Source organism: Triticum aestivum, chromosome 6D (assembly GCF_018294505.1).
Source record: "Triticum aestivum cultivar Chinese Spring chromosome 6D, IWGSC CS RefSeq v2.1, whole genome shotgun sequence".
Classification (NCBI taxonomy): Eukaryota; Viridiplantae; Streptophyta; class Magnoliopsida; order Poales; family Poaceae; genus Triticum; species Triticum aestivum.
The window spans coordinates 153,316,468-153,330,566 of record NC_057811.1 but is presented as its reverse complement, the minus strand read 5'-3'; the positions used below and the strand labels follow the sequence as shown (position 1 = coordinate 153,330,566).

Here is a 14,099-nt window from a genome sequence, read left to right as displayed (position 1 = left end):
GATAACTGTAGTAAGTGCTATGGTAGAATATGAGTAGGCCCTGTCATATATGTTTTCCTTTTATTGTTACATGATGTTTGAACGATGATATATTGCTAGAATATGAAAGCTATTGGCTTATTTTTTTTAACTTGGGGTATGATTATGACCACAGCATTGCAATTCTCTGTCTATGATACGTGTCACTGTTATAATAATCTTAATTTCACACATACTCTGAACATGATTGTTTATTTTTGTCCTTTTGGTCTCCAATTTGAATTGTTGAAGCAGACGCAAATGCGCTGGCCTTCATGATTCCAGGACCTGGAATCATACCAGCCGATGGGTGGTGGTTTATCGCTCGTTCAGCTGACGTCAGTCATTTGATGCTCATTTGCACGTACCAAATTGACCAAACCATTTCATCAAACCACATGCAATACAATGTCTGGGGCGTTCGTGACATTGATAGCTATGGCTGCTTTGTGTTCGAGAAAGATCCCAGCTCCGTTGGGCCAGGCGTATTCAACTGGAGGCGGGTTTACAGCCTCGGCAACCACTCCATGTTCCTCGGGCTCAATTATTCGATCATCCAACCAATCATCAATCATATCACCGGCGATGATTACCTATGCAACTTCCATTCGCCAGGGGGAACTGTGTTTACACATCATACCATGGGTTTCATAAATCACCATATCCAGAGATTCATCGACACAGCTTGTTGCCAGATAATCTTCAGTGTGTGAAAGGCATCAAGCTTCCATGCGATGGATGGCTTCTGCAAACCCGACATGCAGCGATGTGGTTCATGCCAACAGCAAATATGCACAACTTGATTTGTACTGACATCTAGATTGAGCCATGTATCCTGCTGCTGTAGCATGACCCTCTTTTGTTGGATATTATGTATTGTTGTTAGTTTGAAGCACTCCTCTGGTTTGAAGGATAGATTCCTTTCTGGGATCAAGTGCATCCTAACTCACGTGCGTAGGATGTACATATATATACACATCTGGGCTATTCTGTTTCGCATAACAGAATATTATTATGTTACCCTACTTGAACTGATGGTTTCACACGGTTGTACTGATGATTTTCATCTCGTCGAACTAATCATGTTTTCGTCGGAATGGGGCGTGTAATATATTGTTGGAAATCTTGACATCTACATTACAATCAAATAATTTGTTTTTGCAAAAAAAATATGATTTAAGAGCAGTTTTGGAAAAACTGTTTTTTTTTTCAAAACCAAAAACGTGAATCATATTTTGGACTTAATTTTCAAATAGTTTGTCGGAATTGAGCAAATAAGATGGCGTTGGAAAGCTGATGAAAATCCGCTTCTTCCATATATCTAATGTTTTTTCAAATTTTATATGATTTAAAAGTAATTTTGAAAACGGTGAAATTCTGGGCGAAACATTTTTTGCTTTTTTTGCAAACGGTTTGTTGGATTGACGCAAATGATACGGCGTTGGAAAGCTATGGAAAATACAGAACTTTTTCGTATAGAAATGTTTTCCTAATTCCTTACGATTTAAACTCGAATTTAAATACGGTTAAATTTGATTTCGAGCGCGATTTTTTTAGAAAGTTTGTCGAAATGGGGCAAATAATATACTGTTGGATAGCTATCAAAAATGTGAAACTTAGTCATGTTGAATGTTTTCTGTACTTTGCAACCGTTTAAGAGTAATTTTGAATAAGGTGAAACCCTGTTGTTTTTTCCTGTCTAAAAAACAGAGTACTCGTACTGATCTATGTATATGCTTGTACTGAAGTATTTTTCACAGAGTAGTTTTAAATATGGTTATACCGGTTGTGTTATTTTTCTGTTTTGGAAACATAGTACTCGAACTGATCTCTATATGGGTTTGTGCAAAATGTGTGCTTTCGTAGACTCGACTTTACTATGTTTTTTTGTTAGAGTTTTGCTCGTAACTTTTCAACGGTTTACTATACTATGGTCCCCAAACTTGCATGGTTTATATCGTTAAACTGAATGCTATTCTTTTCAAAAAAAATGTTTTGCATGTTTTCTTTTAACTCAACATTTTTTTTCAATGATGTTCTGGACTTCTCTCATTTTACGACTTGTACATTTACCATTTGAATTTTCATGGGGTTTCTTTTTTGTTTGAACTTTTACAATTTGAATTTTTATGTGTGTTTCTTTTTTAATTCAAACTGACCATTTCTTTTTGTTCCGAACTGATCACCGTTTTTAACTCGTACTCATCAATATTTTCAATTCAAACATTTTTGTTCTTTCATATGAAAGAAATTATTCATCTCCCCAGACCTCTTAAAATTCAAGACTCAGGCACAAACATCCTCATCTTAAAACATCCTCATCTTAGCAAGACAAGCTAATTCATTCGCTTGCAGAGCAACAATAACAATACTCCAAACATACCAAGGGACGTCACACTGGAAAAACAATGCAACCAACGGGTTCTCTCCAGTGGCAAAATCGACAATTTTTGTACTTGCACGAGATCTAAACAAGAACTACTCCCTCTGTAAACTTTTATAAGAGCGTTTAGAATTTTAGGACACAGCCGACAGATGGCGAATTAGACTATTTTACCCCCAATTTGAATTTCGCGTCGTCTTCCTCCTCAGAAGCTCAAGCCGTCTTCCTCCTCCGGGAGCTCGCGCCATCCCCATCCTCCAGGAGCTCACGCCGTCCCCATCCCCAAGGAGCTCACGCCGTCCCCATCCTCCAGGAGCTCGCGCCGTCCCCATCCTCTAAGAGCCCGTGTCTTCGTCTTCCTCCAAAAGCTTGGGCCGCCCCCCTCCTCCAGGAGCTCGCACCGTCCCCTTCCTCTAGGAGCTCGTCTCCTCGTCTTCCGCCACGAGCTCGAGTCGTCCCCATTATCCAGGCGCTCGGCCCCGTCTCCAGGCGCTCAACCCCTTCGTCCAGTTTGGTCCCCGCCGCGCCCAGGCGCCCAGTTTGGTCGCCGCCGCCCCCAGCTTGGTCGCAGTCGGCACAGCCTCGTCGCCGCCGCGCGAAATTGGTCGCCAGCCCCTCAGCTTGGTCCTGGCCGCGCCCAACCCACCTGGCTCGTCGCTGCCGCACGCAGCACGTTGTCTCCAGGCAAGTTCTCCTCGCCTCGCCCCTTGCACAACAACAGAAATTACTCCATGAATTTACAGAAGAATTTGCTCCTTGTTCTCATGCTATAATCACAGTAAGATCATGAACTACAGCATGGAGTACTTGTCTTCTGTAATGTGATCTTGCTAAAGTTAATCATGAACTACAGCTGGGAGTACCTAACTGCAGTAATGTGATCTTGCTCCCTGGAGTAAATTTTACTGTAAATTCTTCAAACAGACTCAAGTATCAGTACAAGGATCATTTTGATTCAGCATAGATTCAGTTATGCATGTCACACATGAGATGCTGCACTTGTCTGTCTATGCATTATTTACAGAATTTACAGGAGAATTCACTATGGGATGCTGCACTTGTCTGTCAAAATACAGACTATTGTACTCCTACTGCACAATACTCCTTGTCTAAATGGATCAACTATGACTGTCACAACATGAATCTCTACAACAGTATGAGTACAACATTCACAAGTTTAATTTCTACAGTATGCAACATTTGTAAGAGCATTGTACTCCTACTGATTGTGGGTCAGGAACATCATATATAGCACTTGTATGTATTAAAATTATCAGTTAGCAGAATTTAAAGAGAGCAGAATCTTTGTAGCAGCATCTAATGATACCCCATATAAATTTATTACAGAGAGTTCAAACATCTGCATATCTGATGTTTTAGCTTATAAACTTAACCAGTTCTGAACCATATAAACTGAAGATTGTGTCATTTGATGGACTTGTTCATGCAGATATAAGCAAGAGAAGCAGCAATACAATGGCAGCAGCAGTCGCTCAATCAAGTACTCCATGAACAAATTAGCAGCAGTAGCTCAAGCAAGTACTCCAGCAACAAACACAGCAGTAGCTCAAGCAACAACAGCAGTAGCAAATTAGTAGCAGCATCAAGAGTAAATTAGCAGCACACATCAACAATATCAAGAGCAATAGCAACAACAACAACAACACGAAGATGTTGAACCTTGACCTGAATTGTTCTCCACCAGAAGAGGATGAACCTGGACCTCAAGCAAGTACTCAACCTGCACGAGAAGAAGTTGATATGGAACTCCAAGAAGAAGTTGACGTGGAAATCCAAGAAGAAGTTGACATGGAACTCCAAGAAGAAGAAAAAGCAGTGCATGGTCAAGCAACAGGTACTCCTGCTAGCCACTCTAGCTAGCTACCTGCAACATGTGGTCTATCTTGTGATCATCAAGGCCTCCATCATTTCCCTAAGTTTCTTTTTCTTTTGCTACTGTAGGTGGTCAGCAATTGCGTAGGCAAAGAAAGTCAATGACAGATGAGCAGAGATATGCTGCCTACATGGCACTACATACCTTGCATCTGGCTAGGGGTGGCAAGTTCAAAAGAAATGACAGGAAGGATGTTGCTCAAATTTTTCAAGTTGGTGTTCAACATATTCGAAAATCTGGACAATAGCAAAGCGATAAAAAGCGCTTGGTCAAGAGGTGGATGTATCCAGCGGAAGGAAACGAAGATGCGGGAGGAAAGGGTGATACTCTATCCCAAATCCCCACAGTTCCTTTGAATAGTAGGTCGACTCTCAGGTCACTTGCTCGCCAATTGGGTGTCAGTCATACTACACTCTACAAGAAACTCAAGCTTCGCAAGATTAGAAGGCACTCCAATCGTTTGAAGCCATCCTTGAAAGAAAAGAATAAAAGAGAAAGGATCAAGTTTTGTTTGTCAATGCTTGACGAGACCACCTTAGCAGCTCCAAGACCTAAATTCATCAGTATGCACAACATTGTGCATATTGACGAAAAGTGGTTCTATATGACAAAAATGAACAGATGCTACTACCTCCTCCCCGAGGAAGATGACCCGGTCAGAACTGTTCGGAACAAAAACTGTATTGGGAAAGTGATGTTTCTGACCGCTGTTGCTCGACCTAGATATGACGCTGAAGGCAATATGACATTCTCAGGTAAAATTGGTGTCTGGCCCTTTGTGCAAGAGATTCCTGCTGCTAGAAGAAGTGAGTATAGAGCAAGAGGGACCATTGAAATCAAGTCCTTCAACGTGAACCGACGGGTAATGAGGAGGTATATGATAGAAAAAGTGGTTCCTGGAATAAAGGAAGTCTGGCCCGCAGATGATACTAATCCAATATTGATCCAGCAAGATAATGCAAGAACGCACATTCTTCCCGGTGATGCAGAGTTTGCAGAAGTTGTGGCTACAACTGGTCTGGACATTAAAATAATAAACCAGCCTCCAAATTCTCCTGATCTAAACACACTTGATCTTGGATATTTCAGATCCCTTGAGTCTTTGACCGACTGTAGAGCACCCACAACTATCAAAGAACTGATTCAAGGTGTGCAGGAAGAATTTGATGAGTGTGATGCCGGAAAAATCAACAGAATATTTCTAACACTTTAGACCGTCATGGTAGAAGTGATGAACCATGGAGGGGAAAATTCATACAAAATTCAACATTTGCGCAAGGATAGATTGGAAAGGCAAGGAATCCTACCACCTAGGATTCACTTTCCCCGTGAAGTTTATGAACATGCCATGGATATTCTAGAACAAGATGTCCAGTGAGCTTGGATTGGAAAGGGGAGATACCGTACTCCATGTTTGGCTTGTAGTGAAAGGCTTGTACTCCATGTTTGTAGTGGAAAGGCATTGACTAGTGTGGAAAGAGAGGAGAGGATAGGAGAGGAGAGGCAAGGAGAGGAGATGCTTGTACTCGATGTTTGTAATGGAAAGTCTTGTACTCGATGTTTGTAATGGAAAGTCTTGTACTCGATGTCTGTAGTGGAAAGGAGAGGAGAGGATATGAATTTCTGAATTTTAGGAATTTTATATGAATTTAGGAAGTTCCAGAATTTATCCCAGAATTTTATATGAAATTTCTGAATTTGTGGAAAGGCTTTCTATGATTACATTACCTGAATTTTATATGAAGTTGTGAAAGGCTATGTATGATTTTAGAAAAAAATTATATGAAGTTTTTGAATTTGTTGGAGAGGAGACAGAGGAGAAGAAAGGGCTTTGTATGATTACATTTTCTGAAATATTCTGAATTGTATGCAAATTTCTGAATTTTATGCTGTTTGTTGGAGAGGAGAGTTTCTAAATTTCCTTTTGTTTGTTGGAGTAGGAGAGGAGATAATTACTCCTGGTCCTTTCTACATCAATTCAACATGAACGAGGAGCTCCTAATATTGTGCTAATAATTCACCAACTAATAGGACTCGGCTGATAATTCACCAAATAATCTTGTGCTAATAAGATGCTACTCTGCCGTCAGACTTCTTTTATTCCTACACCTCTTAGAAAAAAATAACACAAACATGCCTCTAGTGGAAGTAGATAAATAGGCTAATGAAAGAGTACTCGTTCTAGTGGTAGATTAATTGGACAAAATTAAAAGATCATGGTCAGGCTGCTCATTGTCATTTTCTTATAAACTAAACGCCCACATTTCATCATTTGTACTCGAACAAAAGATTCACAGAAGCAGTAGATAAGACTGCATTTGTTATAGCAGTAGCAAATGGCAGGTGATTGGTTGGATACCTGCTCCACTGCATTTGCTATAGCACATGTGTTCTTGCAAAAATTGGCCATACAAACTGAGTATGAAAAGAAGCCTAGTATGAAAAGAAGCAGCACAGCATCATTGGCATTTTACTCCTAGATGTAGTATGATTATTTCTAGGGTAAAAGCAACAAGCCTACCACTCGCATCCGTGAGTTCCATACATCCATACATCATACAGAAGCAAGAAGCATCCGTGAGCAATTCTTCTATGCACTTCTCTAGACAATAGTACTTCTCGAATCATCCATACATTCATACAGAAGCAGGAAGAGTACCTGCACACACAGACTTCGCCGCAATCCACCGTCGACGCAGCAGAGGAAGATGGCGGCGCGCATGGAGGACCTGCCGCAGCCTGAACGAGGACCCACCGCTGCTCTACTTTGACGACGCCGTGGACGACCCCGGCGTCCGACTCGCTCCCCCGCCCCTGCTTATGCCACTGTAGGGGCTTCTTCACACACTCCTTTCTCCAGCAGATCTCCGGCCCAACATGGGGTAGGCGCTCCTCCTTGCAGGTCGAGGGCGACAAGGAGCGCCGGCGTTCGTCGAGCAGAAAGAAACCGTCACCGTCGTTGAGCAGGACAAGGCTATCCTCCCGCTCCTCCTCGACCTTGGTAAAAAAGGCAACTTTGCCTCAAGCGAGAGAAGGTGGCGCAGGAGACGCCGGCGAGAGGGAGAAGGCGGCGCAGGCGAAAGGGAGAAGGGGCGACGCCGACGCGGGCGAGCTAAGGAGCGGCGCCGGCGTGAGGGAGAGCGGCGCTGGCGAGAGGGAGCTAGGGATTTGGGGAGAGAGTGCGGTGAGAGGGAGGGGAATCAGCAGAGTGAGTGAGCAATGAGTGAGTGAACACGGGGGCAAAATGGGAAACGACACAATTTGCGTAGCGTTACGAAATTTGAACTGCACTTTCTAAACGCTCTTATAAAAGTTGACAGAGGGAGTACATGATACACAATTTTCCATCATGCACCTGCTATCCTGAACATAAATGAAATGAGAGAAGGCTATCCTGAACATCTAAACAAGAACTTCAAAAAATTTCCATCATGCACCCAGAGGTTCTGCCTTCTCCCCCGGCCCTGAAACAAGAGCACCATCAGTTTAGTTTTAAACAAATTGAAAGTTCGAACATGAGGCATGTATATTTTCAAATGATGAAAGTCACAAAAGTGAGCTATTTTTGTTTTACTTCAAATAATTCAACATGAAAAAGACAAATACAGATAAATATCTTTTTGTGCGACATTCTGAAGCAGATGTCAGTTCGACCTTTTTAACTACTTTTTTGCACAAGGAGATGATGTTATTGAACTGGCTAGGTACATTCAGTTTTACCTAGTATGGTTGGACTAGTAATGCAAGCACTGCTTCCAAGGTTTTATAGAGATCAGTAGCCATCCAACTATGAACATGCAAACCCAATCTGCATACTAGCGAGCATTGAAACAAAGAACCCCTGTTTCTCAACTTTGAACTTTTGTATGGGTTTTCCCTCAACTTATTGTATCCGCGAGTCTGAACTGATGCAAGTATATAAGAATACCAAGCATTTATTACCTGAACCTGAAAAGGATCTGAGACAGGTTGCCCTGGAACTGCAACTTGTATCTTTTACTGATCATCTTTAACATTAAGAAAGTACTAATCAGTACTAGTATTTGTGTAAGTCATACTGATCAGTACTGCTGCTTGCCGTACTGATGAGCACTAGTACTGATCGCTAACACAAAGAATTTTTCATCTAGTGGACTTTTAATATTATATTAGAAAAAGTGAGCTACAGAATAAACAACTAGATTAGAATAGAAGCATTGGCTTGTATTAGAAACGATGAGCTATGAAATAAACAACCAGATGCGAATTTGCTTCAAGTCAGGTTTGCTATTTTTTTGAATTTGATGCATGTTGCCCTATAGGACTGCTACTGGTTTGCAAGTTGGACTTGAGTACTTTTAAATTGTTTGCATAGTTTACTGCCGAAATCTAAACCACAAAGGAACACATCGGCATTACCAATCGTATATAGCAAAACTGAACTTTCTGCGTCTACTGTTGTTTTTACAGAGTGGACTTCTGTTCTCTTATGTACTTGAACTATTAAAGTTTTTGAAAATTGCCACTATCACACATGTTATACTTGAAAACTCTTGCCAGACTAGGCACCCCCCAAATCCTGCACAACAAAGCATCCCCCAAGTGAATTGTAGTAGCCTCTCTCTCTCTCTCTCTCTCTATGTCTCTTTTTTGCATCTATGAGCAGTCCCCCGAAGAACTCCTGAACTTTCAGTTGGATCAAAATCTAGATTACAAGAAAAATGGCCTTCATGGATGGCAGTATGTGAACTGAAGAGTACGAGAGGAGGAGCACGAAGGTGTTTCTCACCAATCGTGTTCCTGATGGCGTGGTGGATGGCAAGAATCCATGGATGAACAGGAGGTCGAGGTGTCGCGGGAGGAACTCCAGGGCCGGCAGGCCTCGTCGGGGTTGGGCACGTCGTCGGGGAGGTGGTGGTCCTTCGCCGGGAGGTGGAGGCGCCGTGCCATGGCGGCAGTGGTTGGGTCGGGTCCTGCAGGAAGGGGCAGCGTGCAGATATTAGGAAAATGAACTACCAAAGTTCCCCAACTAGTACTGTAGATATTAGCAAATTTGAACTGAGAGTGTTAGAGGGAGGCAGACCTGAGAGAAGGAGGAAGCGCCTGCCCAGGGGCTCGTCAATGACCGGAAGGTGGAGCAGCATTACAAACTGGACTGAACTAAATTGATATTTTGTAGTTGTTGTATGCATTTTAAAACTTTACATTTGTTGATTTTTAAATCCTCTCATGGAAATTCCGTTTTGAAGAAAAATCCACTCATGGAAATTGTAGTGGATTCAAACTAAATTTTGACAAGTAAATAACAAGGAGAGTACAGCAGAAAAGTCACACTTTTTCAAGAAAATGATCATGAGACCATAAGTGAATAGTTGGATGGATTTCTATTCATCATGGTGGTTCTAGACAGGCTTGGGGGCACCATCGAGGCAAGCCGTGGGGGCTGGCTGGGGGAGGTCACGACGCTGGTGACACACGCCGGAGTAGGGAACGGCGACCCACACAAGAATTTGTAGCAGCTGTGGGGGTGGCAAGCGGTCGTGAGGGTGCACCATCCCTCTTGATTATTTATTAATTACCTAACTCCAAAAGAAAGGTAACTGATACAACTACAAGCAATGTGCTAAGCAGAGCATTAATACTCTCTCCGTAAAGAAATATAATTATTATAGTTGGGAATCTATTAGTTTACAGAGGGAGTATATATTAGTTGGCAATCTTGTATATTTCCCTCTCTATATTTGGAAATTGCTTTAATTGATGGCTCATTGGATAGAATGCATGATCTGTATAATTATGAAGTTAACAACAACTCTACATAAAGAAATCCCCGAGAACTTTCTACAAAATTGATTAACCAAGTGACAGTATGGTGCTCATTCTCAAGCATAACCACAAGGAATTGTTTGTGCTATATGAAGAAGATGGAAACACAAAGGAAATCAGACTCACGATTGGGAAGTAGATGTACTGAAAAGCATACAAAAGATGAACTTGTGCATCTTGTTTTTCCTGCAACCTACAAAAATAGGAACAAATATGAGAGATGAGGTTTTGTCAAGGAGACTCCAGATCAATTTATTTATGGTGAGAAACTTCTGTACCTATACTTGAACTTGTGCGACATGATTATGTCTGTCGAATCTCTAATGTTTTCGTACTGAACTGAACTGACGTACATGATACTCCGATGTACTAAACTGAAGTAGAATACATGTCGAACTGCTAGACCAGAGCAAAATTCAAAAAAAAAATCACAACGAGAAAAACTGATTTTTTTTGTAGCTTTTTATTAAACAAAATGTTCATCAACAACATTTGCATCACAAAGAAATTGAAGCAGCAGTACACATGAACACAGACAATGAGAGAGAGCATGGGAGGGAGAAGAGTAGAAACCTTGCACCTCCATAGGAAAGGACCTAGGCAGAGGAAAGTGGAAGATGGCAGCCATGGACTGCTACTTGCGACGAGCTCGATCATCCTGACGCCATGGGGTTGGACTGAGGACGGTGCACGTGGTTTGACCTCTAAATGGATGTAAGAAGGGCTTCTCTTTTGCAGGTAGCTTTCGAACAAATATTGAACATTTTCTATACCAATAGTTATATTTTCTGGATAGTGATACATGAACTCTAAATGGTAATACATTAACTTCTTGGTAAACTGAAGTTTGTACTCTGGACGGTAATACATGCCCCTCGAGTTTGTACTGATGTGAATCCTTTCGAACTTGCGTGGCTTACATCGTTGAACAGGTTTACTTACTAGGCAGTACATGAACTCCTCAGTAATACATGAACTACTTGACACATCAATTTTCATCAAGCACTTGAAAACACACAACACTACAGAAAGAGAAGCACTGTACAATGAAATGTCAAAATAACTCTCACATCCATCATACTGGTTGTCGTTATTGTCTTCCTGGACGGTTGAGAGTGCTCTTCCAGGTTTCTACTCTCCCAAAATTCCTAACCATTAAAAATCAATAGATTTACGCACTGAAAGTAGAAATTCACGGATCAATCTCCTTCTCAAGATCAGTGATGAAGGATGCAATAAATATCATCCACCAAATGCCAAAGTAGAATAAACTAGAGCAAAAAAGAAAACGAGACCTCAGTTTTCCGGGGTTTCTGTGGTGAGCCACCTTGTTTTTTTGTTCTCTTGCTAATTTTGTCTTCCTCTGAACTTTATGGTCTTTTTGAGTCTGAACTAATGTAGACATTTTTAGCAATAATACAGGCTATATTTCTTTAACGAGGACAAAGAAAGCTATCTAGATTCCAGCAAGAACCACGTACTACATTTTTCTATGCCAGTGAAATAATTAGCATTGCATTCATTTACTCTTGGATCTACGAAACCGACTGAGAAATTGATCAAAAAAATTGGGAACTTTTTGGGAAAATCATCATTGTACAACTGAGAAATGGAACAACCAATCATTCAAGAAATTTTGGGTAGTTGCCCCTCACCTACATCAAATGTAAGTCAGAACCCAGAACTTCCCACTCAAAAACAGTCGGACTTGTCCTAGCCTTGCCTCGCTTAACTTCACAGCAGATCACCCTTTAGGCAGTAAAACAAACATGCGGCTCTTGTTAAGTATTATTTCCAGTAAACTTTCCAAAGTATCCTTTTTCTAAAATGTACGTGTGGTGAACTTTTTCTTGGTGTAGTGTTTGAACTCCTATGGTAGTAATACATGAACTCCTCGAGGACACGAATTCTCGGATTAGCACCTAAAGTACAGATCACACACGAAAAATTCTCCAAGTACTGTAAGCTGTAACATTTAGCAAGCACAAGGTAGCTACAAATAAACAGTGAACACATCAAAACTAGTAGTAAAGTGCACTTAGACATTTTAGCAAACACGTAACGAGCACTCAACAAGAATTCATGGAGTGCAGGAACAGAGAGGGAGAAAAGGTGGGCAGGGACGTGCGCACCAGCTTCGGCAAGGGCCGTGCACGGGAGCCCGTGGCGCGGACGGAAGGAGGCGCTGCGACGGTGAACGGCCTCGGGCGGCGAGGTTGGACCGCTAGACGCAGCGGTGCCGGACCACCCAGAAGGAGGCGTTCGGTTCGCGGGAGGGAGGCGGGGAAGAAGACGGAGCTCGGGGGGAGGCTGGATCCGGCTCGCATCTGCTCCGGCCGGTAGAATCCTGCGCGCGCGCGGCGGCGGGACAGGGGGTGGTGGCGCACGGCGGCGGGGCAGGGGGTGGATGCGCGCGGCAGCGGGTCATGGGGTGGCGGTGCGCGGCAGCGGGGCATGGTGCGACGGCGGGTCATGGGGTGGCGGTGCGCGGCGGCGGAGCATGGTGCGACGGCGGGTCATGGGGTGGTGGCGCGCGGCGGCGGGGCATGGTGCGACGGCGGGTCATGGCGCGGCGGCGGGGCATGGTTCAACGCGCTGGAGGAGATGGGATCGGGAGGGAGTTGTGTTTTACCTTTTCTTTTCGAGCAGTTCGGGACAGGCCTTTTCTCTGTTTTCTTTAAATCGTCGCATCGCGCTCTATATAGGACTGTTACTGGTAACAGAATAGCTCTGTCCTATATATATTAATTAGGCTTTAAGTGTCACATTAGGCTTCAAGTATGTATTTGTTGGTGAAAGTGTTGTCTAATGGGAATTATATTTTGTATTACTCATGTAGCCTATAAAGTCTGTCGCACAGCCTTGTAACTTCTTATTCCATTTTTAAATTTATACTAGTCCTCTATACTGTATATTCCGCTACTCGTACTACTATCTCCCTCTAGTTTACTGGTCCCCTTCGTAATTTGTGTCAAATTTTGACCATAAATTTCACTAACTAAATGTTAATCCATGTCATAAAAAATTATATCGTTTTATTCGTATTTGAACATAGCTTTCAATGGAATAATTTTCGGTGACATGCATTGACATTTTGTTAGTTAAACCTATGATCAAAATGTGACACTAAATACGACTAGTAAGTAGTACAATAGCAGTACTAGTATACGATCGGTCAAATTATTCATAATATCCTCGAGGTTTTTGATTTTTTGCCATCACTTACTTGGTACTTTGATAATTTGCCACTCCTTACACTGTAATTGATCCATTGCCACTTTTTGCTTTACACTTTGATCTTTTAACACTTTCTCACCCAAAAATAATACCTACAAATGATTGACATAATATATGCATGAAGCAGTGGACCAAAATACCCTTTATGCTAGTTTCCGATTCACCGGTTGAAATCAAATAGAAAGGGGATGAACTCGTCGCCGCCGCCCCTGCCGCCATGCTGCCATCGCCTTTGCTGATGGCCGCCTTCCTCCTTGCGCCGCTCTCCTCCAGTCTGTCCGCTGCCGCGCTGCTGGAATAGCAGATGCCGCCGGTGATGTTGGGCGCCGCTCTCCTCCAGTTTGTCCGCGGCCACGTGTGTGTCTCGATGGGATCGGTATGTTTCCTCGTGCGTTGCCTGCGTGTTGTGTAACTCGTCGGAATCAATTAAGCTGTGTATGTGCTTGTCTTCCAAAGCATCCATCAAGCAGCATGTTAGCTTACCTTGGCTAGCTTGTGTTTGTGTATGTACAGCGTCAACATGCTCGCCAGCGCCGCGTACTGCTGCCGCTGCTTGTGCTCGCCGCGTGCTGCTGCTGCTTATGCTCGCCAGAATTGAGAGGGGAGCGGCGCCACGGTCCATGGAGAAGAAGCAGAGAAGCAGCGACGTGGTCTATGGGGCGACGAGCACGGGGGCAACAGCGTGCGCTCCCGCAGGTGCGCGTTTTGGTGTCGGCCGAGCGCCTGCGTGGTCATGACTCGTGGTTGTGGGCCGGCGGCTGT

The 14,099-nt window shown here is 43.0% G+C and overlaps 2 protein-coding genes across 6 annotated transcripts; both read right to left on the bottom strand.

The window, feature by feature from the left end:
• Window positions 1-2,320: 2,320 nt before the first annotated feature.
• Window positions 2,321-7,643, bottom strand: LOC123142542 (uncharacterized). Its single transcript, XM_044561410.1, has 3 exons — window positions 7,625-7,643; window positions 6,955-7,315; window positions 2,321-3,107 (listed from the first exon to the last, which is right to left on the bottom strand). Exons 1-3 carry the CDS (start codon window positions 7,641-7,643, stop codon window positions 2,693-2,695), a joined length of 795 nt encoding a protein of 264 aa, XP_044417345.1. The 3' UTR covers window positions 2,321-2,692.
• Window positions 7,562-12,791, bottom strand: LOC123144238 (extensin). Of its 5 annotated transcripts, XM_044563320.1 has the most exons (6): window positions 10,674-12,782; window positions 10,379-10,499; window positions 10,227-10,293; window positions 9,358-9,377; window positions 9,064-9,247; window positions 7,562-7,759 (listed from the first exon to the last, which is right to left on the bottom strand). In XM_044563320.1, the coding sequence occupies exons 1-6, from the start codon at window positions 10,726-10,728 to the stop codon at window positions 7,685-7,687; spliced, it is 522 nt and encodes a 173-aa protein (XP_044419255.1). In that variant the 5' UTR covers window positions 10,729-12,782; the 3' UTR covers window positions 7,562-7,684. The 5 variants fall into 5 exon arrangements, with proteins under 5 accessions (XP_044419255.1, XP_044419252.1, XP_044419253.1 ...); XM_044563317.1 differs by lacking the exon at window positions 10,379-10,499 and having other exon boundaries at window positions 12,233-12,784; XM_044563318.1 differs by lacking the exon at window positions 7,562-7,759 and having other exon boundaries at window positions 7,766-9,247; window positions 10,674-12,783.
• Window positions 12,792-14,099: the final 1,308 nt, after the last annotated feature.